Raw genomic sequence first — 16,303 nt, forward strand, 5'->3', positions numbered from 1 at the left:
GTAGCATGTGCTGCATCATTAGCGAAACGCCACAGGATTAGAATGGACGGGTTTTGGGGCCGGGCCCCGTGTCCCCGTGATGTCTTCCTAAAGTTCCGTGTCCGTCCGCGCCTGGCAGGACTTCATATTAAGTGTGTGTGTGTGTTTGAATGTTGGACAGCAAAAAAATCGACCCAACAGGAAACTACGGAACCCTGCTCCAGAAACAACAATTTACAGTGCTGTGCTCAACGAGGCGGGATAATTGAATTTAATACGTTATTTACGTGTGGTATGCTAATAGCGAGCGCGGATTAACGTGCACGGTGAGAGCTTTTGGCCTGATCGAGCCGTCTAGTTTTTCCGCACCACCGGTAGGGCATTGCATCCACATGGACAGCAATTACTCAAGCAAGTGCCGTCTCCTGCTGCAAGACGTGCAGACGCGCGCGAGCGAGGTGATGCGATTAAGGTGACTCATGTGTGTCTTGGCTAGAGATCTTAGCCCTCTTAGTTGGTTGGGACGGGGGCCCAGAAACCATCTTACCATGCGGTACTGTGTGCATATTTTATTTATGAAGCTTTGTGGACGAGATGGCGTGTATGGGCTCTGGTTGGGTACTGTTTTTCCACCACAGTACGCGTATGCAAAACAGACAACCCGTCGTCTATGTCAGGGGTTGGCAAGTTAGTGTTTTTTTTTCGAGTACGTTTGTTTTGGAGAAGAAAAAGGATATACTTGTAAAAAAAGGGGGGAAAGAAGCAAATTTATGCAGATTTTGCATGGGCATAATTTTAATGTATTGTAATTATTGCAGTGAGACAGGTCTAATATGGCTTTTCAAGAGTCTAATCGCAAAAAGGAGTCGTGACAGATTAATCTTAATGCAGTGCATATAGAAAGGATTAATATTCCGATGCATAAAACGATGCACTTTTAATACGATAAGACCTGATTTAAAAAAAAAACGAAAGCATTTTTTATATTTTTTAGTGTATCAAAAATTATAGTCAAACTCCTTTTAATTCAAATGCAATACAAAAAGTTACATTTTTTTATGTACTGGTTCTCATCATTTTGGGCGAATGCGTTTAAGACATGAAATCAAAAGATCATTAGAAAAGGTGCCAGGTTTCGAAAGAGTTATCAAATTTTAAGCGTCTGCTATAATAATATTTTTTAAATAATTTGAGCATTTTTGTATAAATTATACTGGAATGAAAAATATTACTTGCGTAATTAGATTTGGGTAACAATGGTATAAAATATGTTGAGGGTATAAACGAAGTCAAACGTTTGTCCTAATACATCAGAAGGTAATTTATCCCACAAACTTTTTTCGACGAACATTATCTTTAAAACATTTTTGGGAAAAGCTAAGAGAATATCCAAAACGCTCTTTTTTTTTTTTTTTGAACGGGGGGCCATATTGTCAAAATATGCTGGTTTTTGAATCTCTGTGTTCAAAATCTGTTTCACAGTTCACTGTACAGTATTATCAACTGAAAGCTCTGGCTTAGATTTTATCCCCATCACTAAAATAATCAAAATGTTATTTAAACTGCGTCAGTGAAAATAGCGCATTGCTTTAATTTAATTTTATTATTATTTATTTATTATGACGGCTTGAAGCCGTATAGTCAGCACCGCATGTGCTGATGAAATACAAATGCCAAAAAAACAAAATTTCACAAAAAATTACCAAGGCATTTCCTCCTTATCCCGGGCCTGCTCGGTTCATTTTAATTTTATTTTGATAAAGAAATTTTTTGTGACTGGTACCTTTTTCTAACCATACATTTTTTCCTCTAAATAGATCCCTTAGAATCTTAAGTTCTCGTAACTAGTCATCGAACAGGCCCATTCATCAAACGTGATTGATTGCCCGCCGTTAATTAATTACATTGTGGTGCGATATAAAATACTAACTCACTCGCTACTTGCCCATCCCTGGCCGCAGAATGGATGGGATTCACTCTTCATCTACTGAGCATCCCCCAACTTATCTGACCATCGCACATGACAAATGGACTTTGGCGGAGTCGCGCACGCCAAAGAGTTCCACCAACTCTACCAACTCCGCATTCTCCCCCCATTCGATCGCCACACAGATTCACGGTGCCGCGCAATGGTGATGAACCATAAATTACTAATCGACCACAATCCATTGACGACTGCTTGCGGGTATGGATCATAACTCTGCCAAGCTTATGGTACGGCTTCCAAGTAAACGAGCCATGAAGCACTGGAGCTGTAGATAAACCTGCTGTCTTGGTTGACATCTTGCCGATGATTTCATCCATCCATGCACACTCACGGCTAGTTCTGGATAACGGTTTCGCGCAATTCTCCTTTCCATTCCAAGGATCGTTCGTCATAAAACCGGTGAAACAATTCTCGCACCATTCGTACGGTGTGTATCGGAATTAATTATTTAAATTTATTTCACCGACCCCCCCATTCTGCACACGTGAGCGCTGCACAGTTGTGATCCATCGTGAGCTTGTTGGACGTTGTGCCCGTTTATAATCCATGTTTGCGAGAGTTAAATGCCACTGGGGATCTCGAAATCGAATTTCTGCAACACAATCTTCATCATCGAAAACCATTTACACCGGATTAGATTAGATTTATTCCAGGTCGGCGTACACATCAAACATGCACACACACACACAGCATCGGGGTTCGAATTCAATCTTCAGCTCGTGCATTTTTTAACCAGGGTATACATTTTAAATTGTCCAACACACTCGCCCAAGCTCACCCTTATTTGCCGGGTCCAAGCAATCGTTTGCTGGATGAGCAAACAATTCTTCTCACAACTATTGGAGATCGTCGGTGACTGGCAAAGTCCAAATCCCATCCCAGCAACCATCGTCGTACAAGCACAACAGACACCGCAAACAGTAGATGTCTTGCATTTTTTCCTGCTACTACCAGTTTCTGAAGGGTTTCGTTTTGTTATCTGCACGAGTTCAAAATTTTGTCCACACCGACTTAAACCGCCCGGCAGCATCCAACAAACGGCTCAAGCAAGCAGCGATGGCACAACAGTCGGGCGAAACGTCAACAGCACGCGGAGGCACCGGATCGATGATGTGTCGACCGGGGAAAACCACACGCAATCCGTACCTGAACTTTTTGCGCGATTATCGGCGCAAAAATTGTCACCTGTCGGCGGTGGACATTGTCCGCCAGGGTGCGGAACAGTGGCGTCGTATGTCCGACGAACAGAAGCTACCGTACGTGAAGATTGCGTTCTACACACCGTTGAGACGGCGCCGATGTCCAACCTGCACCGGGATGTCTGGCCGTATGAAGCGGTCCACTATGCGGGCGATCGCTCGCAGCAAAGCGATGAACCGGGTACGTGTTAAGAGGGAAAAACAACGTGAACGATAAGGATCGAAATTGAACCGTGAAGTTTGTGAGCGAACTGGGGAAAACTTATATATTTTGTACATCGATGTTTTGACACACCGTTCGGCAGGAAGTCATCAGAGTATGGTGGTAGTCACGGCGGAGTCATACTGTGCCGATCCTGAGGTTAGGCCCGTTACAGTAATCGTTGGAGACATGTTGCTGGAATGTAAAAATAAACTCGTGAATGGGATGGCTTGAAGTTTTTTTTTTTTTTCTACTCAACCATCAACTCAACCCAACAAAACCATGCCCTACGATAGTCGGCGTAGGTTGCTCTCCGTTGTAGCAACTCTTTTGCCTCATACCCGGTCTCGCAAACATTAGTAAGTGAACCTGAAATTTTCACCCTTTCCTCTTTTGTGAATGGGACCGGAGTTGTTTGTGGTTCATTCTTTATACAAAACAGAGCTTTTATTGTTATACGGGTTGTACTGTACCGGCGGAGTCCGTCTGGTCCTACCCGAATGAATGGCAGTCGTGTCCCGGCAGCAACTTCATTGAAGAAGCAACAACCCCGCCGAGCTGAATGATGCCCCACAGTAGCTTTTATCACGAAAACCTCACACAAAATGGAGTTCGGAGTGGGAATGGTAAGGGTCGTCTGTATGTACGACGAAGTCGGGAAGGGTATACAATTTTCTTTTTAATAAATATTTCATGAATGGTTTTCGTTGTTTACGTTGGTGCTCCCCACTCGAAAGACAGGACCGGACTCCCTTAACTCTTGGGGAGTTGCACGGCAAACGGCATCGGCAATTCCATTGACCTCTCCCCCGTCAGACGTCAGACAAAGGTTCCCGGGGAGAGAATTGGTTAGGTTTTCAGTTTTTTTTTTTTTTTGTTGAAGATTACGTCAAAATTTCTTACCTCAGGCAACCATGGAAACGATGGCCCTCGGCAACCTCCATGGTAACAACCAATGGGCAGATGCCTGCTGCTGCTGCACTATGAGCTTGCTGGAACTCCGTGGCTCGAGCTGGGGTCTCATCTTTATTTCATGCAATGATTTCTTTATATTCTACTGCAAGGAAGGCACGCGTGTGGAGAATGTACAAATTTCCTGCCCATTCCTACCGAAACCACCCGGTCGAAAGCTGGAGATGATGGGCAAATGGCGCGTGTACTCGCGTCATAAAATACCTGTAACAACCCGTAAGGAGAAGATGCTTGCCGCCGCCCGTACCCGGGGTTAAAATGATCCCTGTGTCCTTGGGTACGGTATCCTTAAGGTTAAGATGATTGGAAGCTTTGGCGACTTGGGGCAAGGAAAAGCCCAGGAACTCTTGATTCTTAAATGTATCCAGAATCGTAAGCGCGCGTGTGTGTGTGTTGTCGATAAATTTTACATGCGGACAAAACCAGCACCGACCCGAGCGCGTTCGGTTATCCATAATTTACAATCAAATTAGAGATCCTGCTTTCCTTCCATTTTTTTGTTGTTGGAGAGCCTAACCTTCAATGGACGTCTCCCGTCCCGGTGAGGTAGCGGATGCATGAACCATGGATAATGGTTGATTTTCCGCATCGGAAGGCAGGATGTACTACAGCATCCGTGCGCTGGTAGGTTGAAGAAATTACGAACCACCACCACCACCTTCTGTGTGGCTTCTGCTCACCGTTGCCCGGTGATTCCCAGCTGGAATTTTGGAGCATGGAAATTTCCATTACCTCCAGATGGTCGAACGCCTCGAATGTCCGTAACCTTGAAGGAGTGGTTGGGGGACTATTTTCAGCCCAAAATATACTACGTCCTTTCCTGTTGCCTCCACTAATCGCGTCGGATGCCGTCGGGATATCTGCTTTCAATGCGATGGAATGCCACCTGTAGTCGAAGGATCCACCGACACACACACATAGAGACGCACAGGTAGAGCGATGGAGCCTGCTTATAGGACCATTTTGGAGGTATCGGATATAGTGTACGGTGGGGCCAATTTAAGGTGCCAAGTACTTAGTTGAATATTTTTTATAAATTTATCATTAGCGCAAGGGAATAAAACTCACGTGTGGTGCATAGCGTCTTGTAGAACATTTTATAATAATTATTTTTTTTGCAGGAATTCAACTTGCACAAAAGCGAGATTTTAAATTGAGAGTTATGTGGGTCTTCATCTGATTAGTAATCTCTTGTAATATATTTAGCATTAAGCAAACTTTAAAATATTTTTAACTTAACTAAAATCCAACAATAATAAACAATACTAAACCCAAAATAAAATATATATTTGGTTGTTTGTTACAACTAAATTAAGAAATGTTGGGGAGGTCCATCGGGCAAGTCAATAGTGGCGCCGTCTTTCACACGTTAAAACTGGGGATTAAATCCTATCCGGATCTAGATTCACGCTAAAAGAATTTTAAATCCCACAATTTAATGCATCAATTAATTGAATTTAGTTTATAGTAAAATAATACAGGGTAGGGATTAAAATAATCAAATTAAATTATTTTAATCAAAAAACGGTTTGGATTATATAGCGTATATTTTTGCTAAATATTTATTTATTTATATTTTTTGGATGACGGCTTGACGCCGTATTGTCAAAACTGCATGTGTTGACTGTTACAAATTCAATTTTGCTAAATATAAAAAAAATTGTCTCTATCATCTCAAAAATCCAGTTCACTTAAAAATCCTCCAAACCCAAAAAAAAATCCTCGGTTCTGGGACCTTTTTCGCACCTTAGCCCCACGATACCCTATCGATTCCGCAGCGCGAGTGGTATGTTAGTTGATTGAATTTCTTTTTAATTAAGTTTCCTCAACTCTGAACACCAACAGCATTAATATCGAATGCTTCTTGTGTTAGCTGTTGATACCCGGTGACCATCTTCATTGCCCCAGCAGGCAACCAACCAGGGCCCACTCACACGCGCCCACTATGAACTTTGCCCGCTCGGAAATGGACTCCGGAATGTCTGACCGGGAATGCTACCTCACCACCGTCTCCGTCCAGGGCTTGAGACAAAGTTTTTAGATTAAAAAGCACCATTCGTTCCCGTGATCTCGTCCTTTTGACTTTTCCTTCAATAATTTCCTCAAACTGCAAACAAACAGTCCAATCTCCGGACGCACACCCGGCTACCAGAAGCCAAAGGACCGTTGGTGAAAAAGTATCAATAATGTCTTTCAAAGTGTTTGCCTACTTTGATGGGCAATTTTCGCCAAGCACTTCAAACGACTTCCCAAACGTCAAACGGTTGTTAATCGTGGCCTACTCTGCCCTGAGCTCTAATAACTAACAAACAGACAGAACTGCAAAGAAGCTCGCTCGCACAAATATTTACAGCGATGAGCTAATCGCGGCGTAAAGGTCCCCCGGCAGGCAGGAGAAGAATTTCGAGCGTGTATATTAGGAATCCTCGTTAATTCTACCAAACGACTTCCAGACGCGTCTACCGACGGTCCGCCGTGTGAACTACTTTCATTAGAAGCGCTCGCCAAAAAATCGGCGCCACCAAAGATGCAAGATTTTACCGAAACTCGTCCAGCACTGAGACGCAATCTTGTCATCTTGAAGATCTTCGAAAAACCCCCACCGTGTTGTGGTGGAGGGTGTCAGAGAGTGCGTTGTGGAAGTTGGAAAGGATTTATGTTTATCGTTACGCCACACCACAGTTTCCTTGTGGCTCGTCGTCGTCGGCCGCGAGAGAATGTACACTCAAAACCTCATGCGCTCCTAGTTCCCGTCTCCATGGTTGGAAAGTCGTAAAACTTGTCCGCACTCGTAAAGCACTTGCACGGGAAATAATCATTTTACGAGGGGCACCGGTACGAGGTATGCTTTTGAAGCGTGTCCGCTAATATTTCATGCAAACCGATGCTTAAAACTAACCCACCACTAATGTCACGTGTGCTCAGGTAACGGGTTGAAGTTGTCGGTGACTTACCACTTGTTGGGCCGGATCAATCCTATCGCTGTGGAGGAGTCGCTTGGTGTGCGACTGATGCTGCTGTTGCTGCACGGGTGACTGTGGCCTTGTGCCGATGCTGTTGTACCGATTGTTGCCGTTTCGACGCGGATTCGAGTGCATTGCGTACGCTTTCTGATAGTACGAGCTGTAGCTGGTGTCCGCCTCCGATGTCCCATCGTTCGATTCGTTCGCGCTCGATTCGTCGGAATCGACCGAAGACTCGATGCTTCTGGCAGTGGTTGTAGACGTCGTGGTAGTCGTGGTAGTTGTGCTTGGAGTACTCGTAGACATTGCGCCGCCAGCTGGAGCATCGTTTTGCACGCTGTCATCCGTCTCGTCGTCATAGAGATAGTCGAGGTCACCGTCGGTCGCCGCCGGTGGTGCTTTCGCTTTCGAAACACTCCTGAACACTTCGGCAGAACTTCGCTGATTTCTTTTGCCCGGTGGCAGCGCTTTCGTTTGAGGGCTTCGCGCCTGGTGCAGCTCCTTGTAGTAGGGAGAGCTACTTTTGTAGTTATTCAACAGCTCCTCGAAGTAGTTCTTGCTGCGAGGGTTGACAGATTGCTGCTGCTTCGTGGTGCGATCTGAAGCAGCAGCAGCTACTCTGGAACTTCTCGAACTCCCATCACCGGTCAACGCGTTTGAGGTCAACGCATGGAAGGAAGATGCCGATCGCTTCCTGTTGATCGCTACCTGACGATCCTGCTGCTGCACTTCACGGCTACCACCACTGTAACGAAATTACAGAAGATGAACAAAATTATGATTAATTGACGACCATCATCAGGTTCTCGTAGCTCGCTCGAATGGATAAAATGTATTTATAATCAGCCCCAATTATACCTCCCCCGAACGACACTTCCGTGTCCGTGTGGACATCGTATAGAGAGAGAGAAAGAAATAAAGAGGAGGAGGAATTCTCCAAACGTGGTGCATCTCGCCTCAAAACTAGCACTCGAAGGCCATCGGTGACGAGTAGCATCTTCAGGCAACACCACTTCAACCCTGCCTTACGCCATTCGACAGAGGGTAGAATTGTTTACATTAATGGAATGTTTTTTTTTTACTACATGATCATTTATTTTTTGAACCGATCACGAAGGAACAAGGGTGAGAAGAAGAGGAAGAAAAAGAAACCGAAGGGGGGAAAACCCATTTCTTCTCACCGTAACGATGAATTGAAGCGCAGGGTGGATGCCATTGGGGGATGGAATTTTGAAATGGTTTACATTGTCTGGCGCTTTGGAATGCAAACAATCGACAAGTTCCGTTGTGGTTTCGGAACCCGGACCAGCCGGGTCTCCACTTTGTTTCCTTTCGGGGTATTTTTTTTTTTGGTTGTCTGATTTATCGGTTTCCGTGTTTCTTTCGCGTCTCGATCGCGCCACTTGATCTTATACCCCTTTTTCTTTTTGGTGTGGACAGTTTAGGTGTGAGGGTTGAGGGTTTTAAAGAAGCAGGCGTTGAGATTAATGCGAGGAAGCGTCAAATTGGGATCACCTTTTTTTCTCTAATGGCCAATAACCGTTTGAGATAAAATTGGATTAGGAAGAATTGGACATCTTCTAAGAGGGTATTTATTGCCTCTGAGATGAATCAGTCACTATTTGCTTTGAAATTCTTTTCTTTTCAAGGGGTTTAAATCAAATATCCTATTTTACCTGGTGGAGATTGCTTCATAAAACCTCAGCATAATCATACACGCTGCTTTGGAGCTGCTGAACAGCACTTAAACAGCGTAGACGCCATTACAGACGATATCAAATGGTCATGATTTCTTCTTTCTTTGGAAATTTGTTCTTATATAAATATTCTCAAATAAAAAAAAAAATCTTTTCATAAGCAAATATATCCAGCTTGGCAAAAATTTGATACGTTTTCGAGTTTAAATCATAAAATAAATTTCGAGCCATCGAAGGTCGTTTACTTTTTTTCTTATTCATTAATAAGGTTAGTTCAGGATATTCTTGTGTCCTATACATTTAAACAATTTTGTTTTAAATTTTATAATAAAAAATATCCTTTCTCAATGTATGCGGTACAAACTTATGTAGCTTTTCCCAATTATTAAAAAAGAGCGCTTCTAAAGAATTTTTTTTTTAGAATATTATGTATTATTAGTAAAATAGGTTATATCTACAAATTTTGTATTTAATTTCTCTTACTGATGTTATCCTACACCTCTTTGTCAGGTCAGGATCGTACACTTCCGTGGGATTTTTTCCATTAAAATTATGTAGGGATTGTGATCCGTTTAAAGAGCTGCAAACCAGCGTAGGAGTTTCATTACGTTGTTTCATGATTTTAAAGGAACAAATTTATGCTTATACTACAGGAAAAGAATTCTTAGAAATAATCTAACATTCATCTACTTCTTCTTTTTCTATGGCAAGACAATTTTTGTAGATCTTGGCCTGTCAATTCCGAGCCAATCTTTTGACTTCAAGTATAGTGCAACTAAATCACTGACAACAGTTCTATTAGCCTTTCTACTAATGTTTCACAGCGCTACTCGAAGCTTGATTAAGTGATCCACTTTTATGAAAATCCCAAAATACAATCCAAATATCAACAACAAAAAAATTGTCAAAACAGGATACATCCTATACAGTAAAAGTATAATATCCCTGATACTCCGTTAGAAAATCCCAGCGTAATCCCCGCAGGATTAGCAGGAGAACAATTCGCGTTAAGAGATTAAAGCTGACGCTTGGCAGACAGACACAGCCAGCAAGTGCAGCATAACCACTCCAGTAAATCGATACGGATTATTTGTTTTGTGTTGCTCTGTGTCCTGTGCTATCAAAAATATTAGATTTACTTTTCCGGAACATTTGATTTGTCATTCCTGTTTTTTTTTTTTTTTTGCTGTGCTTAGTATTTTAGACTTAAAGTCAGCCAGAACTCAATTTTTACAGTCGCATTGCACTGTTTATTCGTGATGCGTGACCCATTAATTTAAGATCCCTTTGCCTTGTTTTCGCAAGTCACTATTCCGGCAAACAAACACACACACACACACTCAGGGATCAGGGTTTATTGATCGAGAGCGAGGGTCGGGGTAAAAAGCACACATTAGCCCACCCAAAACGCGTTCGAGTGCTCTCGGTGTCTCGTGGTCGTGGTGGAACGTGTTCTGCAATTTCCAAAGCATTTCCCTATCCAAACAAGCATTGTGGCGAGCCGGCATCACCCAAGCATACACACGAGCTGATGGAAAGACATACCGAAATGCGTTTGCAGCAGGGAAAGCAAAACCTCCGGGTGAGTGAAAATCCATGTTTGCACCAACAGGCAGGTTGGAAAATCCAAGTTCCGATCCGCGTGTTTGCGATCACCTCGCTCACACATCAGCCCGATTGAAAGAGGACTTATTGAACTCGGAAATGGAGTTGAAAAAAAGATGGTGGCATTGTCTGTTTTTTTTTTTTTTCATTTAAATTACCGATTTCCCCCCGAACGAAAGGACGCGGGTGCGAGGAAAATCGCATCGCATGTGGAGTTATTTTCCCACAGGCATTTGCTGCTGCTGCTGCCCTGTTTGTTACTATTTACGCTAACAGAGTGGCCTAATTAACGTTCGGGGATCGGCGATGTACGACCAACGCCGCTTTGATCTTGATGCAGTCGGGAAAATGCGCACCATCCATCATCATGCACACCACCGTCACACCGAATGCCAAAAATGCCTGGCCAACCATCGTGCGTGTGATTAACGACTGGCTTGCAGGACTGGTTTGCAAATCGATGGATTTGCAGTGAGGTGGTGTCACATAGTTAAAGAGGCAATTGGAGCTGCTTAAGAGGGTCGTAGGGGAGCTCCCAGTAGAATTAGTGTGAGCATCGAAAGGATTTAGTGGTGGTAAGCTAAAATAACCAGCGGATAATTAATGGCTGGACGCAACAAACAGGATATCAAAAATTGGTAACGCTTTTCCTTTCCAATTTAAATTCATTTGCATGGAAATTGCAGATCGTTGTCTCAATCGTAAAACTTCTCCCGCAAGCCATTCGGTTCACACGGGCAGCGCACCACCCGCGTAACTCAATCCATCCATGTCTATGGGACATTAAAAATAATAGAGCAAAGATAAAAATCGGCACTAAAACTCGAAAAAAAAACCTCGCTCCGGTTGTGTTCTTTAATCTTTCATCTCTTGTTTGTTGGCTCATCATCCATCAGGAGGGTGGTTTTATGGGTGTGAATGCAGTTTTCCCTCCGAGTGCTTTTTTTTTTGCTTGCATTGCCATTCTTCGGTTCGCCAAGTTCACCCCATGGACACCGCAAAAGAGCTTCAAAGTATCGTTTTACTTTTTATTTATTTAAGAGTCCACCATCGAGCGTCCCCGAGCGCCGTTTCGAGGTAATTTGTTTATATGGGCAACGCGTCCGAAAATATGTCAGCAAGCGATTCATAAAATTTAAGCTCGGTCCAACTGTTCCTATTCATCGGGAGTGTCGGGTAAATCAGATAGACGCGCCTGTTGGATTATTCTGCACCCGCCACAATGCATAATAGAAATGCAAATTGCGGATAAAAAAAAAGATAAAGAGAGAGAAAGAGAGAGAGAGAAGCACTATAAAATTAGAACAGAATGCTCGGAGTATTCTGTCAATTGGGAAATTTGAGAACTTATCTGTAGATATCAAATTACCCAGACCCAGACAAACCCACGCCGTGACGCCGACCGAACGGAAGATGTCTTTCGATACCGTGCGTAGAAAAAGTAGAACAAAAGTGGATCACCACAGAAAAAAAGGCTGAGATAAACCTTTCGCTTTTACTTGTCCGATGGTGGTCCCCGAAAATGGCAGCTGATTCTTCTGCTGGGTTTTACCAGCATCCCAGCAGCAGCAACGTTAAAGCGCAGTCAATCCAACTATTGTCTGGGCTGGAGAATTTATTCCAATCGCTTTCCTATTTTCTTTTTGCTATACCGAGTTAGGGAATAAAAGGAACCGAATCAGAACCCAATTCTTGGTCGTGAATTCGATCTTCTCTACCGACTTTTTTGTTTGTGGTGTTCCGCGGCGCATCTAGCAAACAATCCATAATAGCTAGACAGATAATCCATTCCACCATGCAGATGGTGCCGTGCTGCGCTGTGCCACACGATTCATAGTTTTGCTTTGCAAGAACATCGTAAGAGAAGACCGTCCGGAAAGACCATTAATATCTTTACTGCTCCCCCCTATAGCCTAGCCTAGCCGTGGTTTTGCCATTTGTCTTTGCCATTTTTGTTGGCTAGTTTTGGCGAACGTAAGGCGAATCGAAAGGGAAACGATATTATAATGTATGGAAATTTTTATCCACCACCACCATCATCAGAAATAAAACAAAAAAAAGAACCGAACGACAAGCGCGAAAAACATTAATGGGATGAACCATTTACCCCCTCCACTGGCCAACCAGAGAAGGGGAAAAAATGGCAAATAAAAATAGATTATATGAATATGGAACTTGCGTTTGTGTGCTGCCATGTCCTCATAAATATCGGCAAAAATTATTCTCGCCCTCGAATCCTATTATTGGGCCGACTAATCAATCACCCAAATGAATTGAGGGCCTGGCCTACATTTAGGCGCTGAGCGCTGTCTGATGCACGCAAACATTCGATTAAACCCATGTTGGGTGATTGGCAGTGTTGGAGAGTTCTCCTGCGTCAGGACTCTTAAAGACAAGGCAGCCGAATATCGCCAAACTTTCATTAAAATCAGGTCAAGTCGCTTTTAATGGCTGCTCGACCGTAACCGTATGCCTTACGGTGACTTATTTATGCACGGATTCGATTGGCACACGAAACCCGTTAATCTTGGGGACACAGGTCTCCCGTTATCCAAAGCCCGAGCTGCCAATTTCATGCTTAAGTCTCACGCACTTAATGGCGACCCAGCGATATGCGATGCTTCAGGGAGAACGGAGAATGTAAGCGTAGCTTAATGGCGTAAAAAGCAAGGCACAAGGAATAACCCTTCGGGGAGCGTTGTCGATCACTATCCTGCGTGTAGGCATCCGACAAATTGACCAGATTTACCCGGAGGCCTGAAGAAAATGCGTACAAAATTTGCATCGCAAGATCCATCTCGAAGATATCCAACGCACCGGATGTAGTGAACCTTATACAAACTTCAAGCTCTTAACCTCTCCGCCACATTAAACACTTGCCGTGCCTTATCTGTAGCGAATCTTGTGTCTTTCTCGCACTGAATCTCTCCCTTCGCCCCTGCGGTCTGAAGATATCGCAAGCTTCCGTTCGTCGGGTGTGGCATTATCTGGAGCAGAACAGATAAGACATGCGACCGTCCGCCCAGGAACGATTCGCTGAGATTAATCTCAATCTTCGAGTTCTTAAAGGGACGCTTGCCCCCCCCCCAAGCTGAGGGGAGCGATGAGTGCTGGGGGCCTAATTTTTTAATAAAGCAATAAACTAATTTTAAGCACATTAGTCACGGTGCATGTTTATTTTACGGTGCCGGACGATTGTTGACGGGGCGATGCGGAGCGTTCTTGGAGCGAGCGTTCGCCACAAGAATCCCTACAGTACGGTCGGCCTTTTGCTTTGTGTGTCATTAGGAAGCTGACCAGGGGGAATATGGATCAGGGGTCGGCAACTTTGTTTAGGAGTTTGAAGAGTTTACGATGAAACAAGAAGATCTTCAGGATTATTTAATGAGAATTTCTTTAGTTTGGCCCTGTTGTTGTCCTGTGCATTACTTTATACATTACATTACTGTAGGAGCATTTGATCGGCTCAATACAAGCATAACATTATCTTTTAACACAACGTGACGTAAAGCCTACTTTGTTGATCTGTTTAGGCACTTCTATCGCTGGAACTGCTTGTGTGGATCGTCGTCTGAACCACTAACTCAGCACCTGAATGGTGCAAACTACGAGTGCATAGGTTAAGGCGTATGATTAGGTTAAGGGGCATTGATCACTCCGTGGCTCCATCACTTGTGACGTGGATATGGGTTTATCGATAATCCAAGGACCTTGCAAGACCTGCTTGAAATAATGGATCATTAATTTTAACCACAAACAAACTCTTTGCATCTTCGCAGTCCTTGAGATAGGTCCATCACAATTATATTTCCAATCTCCAGTCCAGGACTTCTCCAGGAATCCAGGACTCTAGGTATCCTTTAATTAGCAATCATTGGCGATGTGATGACTTCTCAAGAGCTTGATAAAGTAAACGAATTATATTGAGCATAGTTTACCTTGAGAAGGATTATTTCTCATGAGCTCTGAACACGGTATCTATAGTTTTAAAACAAATAATGAGAAGTTCTGGTTGGGAGTTGATGCTTCATTGGTCTCCTTAACAGTAGGCTATTTGACATGTTGTACGATAAGTAGTAGAAATTAGCGAGGAAAATCACGGAATCGTAGGCTTGTCGTTCTGCTCGCTGTGTCCAGGTTTTAGAACATATCCCCGACAAGGTGGATCAAGTTCCTGACCAGTTTTTCCAATCGGCGATGACAGGATGAATTGAAACATCCTTTCAACGATTAGGACATTGTCATCAGACGATACTCACAACTCACCTCATCGGCAATCAACATGTTGTACTAGCTCACTAGAGCACATTTGTTGTTCTCCATGCCTGGTGGAGTGACGTTTAACCCTTATTAACATGACTTCCTGTAGCTCTTGATCATCTGTCCATCATTTGAGAATGAATCCCTTTTGCAAAAGTACGGACTGTTTCAATCCTGCCTACTTTGATCACCAATTGCCTACCCCTGATCCTGTCCAGCTCCTGTTTACATCAACCGGCTGTTTGGGAGTTTCAAGCGGACGCACACAGTAAAAGCTGGGCGGCTGGTAAGCGCGCCAAACCTAAACGATCCACAGTTGGGGAAAAAGCAGAAACCCCCCCCTCAACCATGTAAAAAAGGCACACATTAAACCAGGGCTATTAATATTAATTACCAGGCCCCCCTGACTGACACAAACACACACACTCGCACGGATACACATAGCGCACCGGGCGCGTTCCGGAATGTCGCGATGCGCTCTGTCCGGACCTGAACCTGAAGGATGGTGAAACTTTTTTCCTTTTTTTTTTGTTCACCATACCGTACAAACAATGTGAAAAAGTGCACCAGTTTGGAAACTTTTTCTTTGCTATGTCATCTCCCCACACACGGGCCGTCCTACCGTCAGATAGCTGGCAGTGCTGCAGCAACAGCAGCATCAGCAGATAAGAGCAGATAATTAATCCAATTTACTAACATTGCTTATGCCGTACTTATTATGCCTTCGCTGCAACAAAGCAGGGGCCGGGCTAGGTGGAGAGAGAGATGGCTTTTTTTTTTTTATTCATAAAGAACGGCCTGGCCGTATTGCTAGAGATGGCTTTTAGGTTAGGACATTTTCTCACCCCGTCTCCGACTAGATATCCGACTAGCCTTCTCGGGGGCTTATTAACACGCTCGGTGGATTTTTTTTTTTCGTTGTTGTTGGTCGTATTATTTACTCAACATTCCAAAGTTGGAATGCACTGTGGATGTGGTGTGTTCCGTGTGTGGCATGTGCTTTAAAAAGCCTTTGAACTGCTGCTCGATCCAGTGCTCGTTCCCGTGAAGCATCCCAACATTCGCAGAAGGTGCAATTGAGATGACAGAATTCGAAAAAACGTGTCCCCCAACCCGATATCAGCTCAGCGTTTGCGCTTAATTCAAATTAATTGCCCTCGTAATGGGTGCGCATGCCATGCAGAAGGCAAAAATGTGTGTCTCATCACGAATTATCGCCGTCGATGAACCGTGGTTCAAGTGGCGCATTAAATCACACGCGCCTGATGGCTAACATGGGCGCGATAGTGTGTGGTGTGTTAATTTCGCCTTCTACTCCAATTTTTTTTTCGGTTCGATTCAGTTTGGTTCAATTCAATTTCGCTTCCCTCGAAGACGTGTCCGAGATCGAGAGCGAAACGAAAAACCAAGCCAACAACTCATCTGACACTAGAAGATGA

At 43.8% G+C, this 16,303-nt stretch overlaps 2 protein-coding genes across 9 annotated transcripts in view; one reads left to right on the forward strand and one right to left on the reverse strand.

Moving 5' to 3' along the window:
* The window catches only part of LOC118510659, a 53,482-nt gene that overhangs the window by 28,172 nt on the left and 9,007 nt on the right, over positions 1-16,303 (reverse strand). For all 8 annotated transcript variants that reach the window (XM_036052789.1, XM_036052790.1, XM_036052787.1 and 5 more), the window contains exon 3: positions 7,294-8,047. In XM_036052789.1, the coding sequence (XP_035908682.1) occupies positions 7,294-8,047 (754 nt within the window). The remainder of the gene's footprint in view (positions 1-7,293; positions 8,048-16,303) is intronic.
* On the forward strand, positions 1,923-3,593 carry LOC118510666 (protamine). The gene has a single exon (XM_036052806.1). The coding sequence runs from the start codon at positions 2,891-2,893 to the stop codon at positions 3,380-3,382; it is 492 nt and encodes a 163-aa protein (XP_035908699.1). The 5' UTR covers positions 1,923-2,890; the 3' UTR covers positions 3,383-3,593.

Source organism: Anopheles stephensi, chromosome 3, assembly GCF_013141755.1.
Source record: "Anopheles stephensi strain Indian chromosome 3, UCI_ANSTEP_V1.0, whole genome shotgun sequence".
NCBI lineage: Eukaryota > Metazoa > Arthropoda > Insecta > Diptera > Culicidae > Anopheles > Anopheles stephensi.

What these genes read in the sequence shown, in the direction of transcription:
- LOC118510666 (XM_036052806.1), top strand. Translation starts at nt 2,891, where the DNA reads ATGTCTTGCATTTTTTCCTGCTACTACCAGTTTCTGAAGGGTTTCGTT.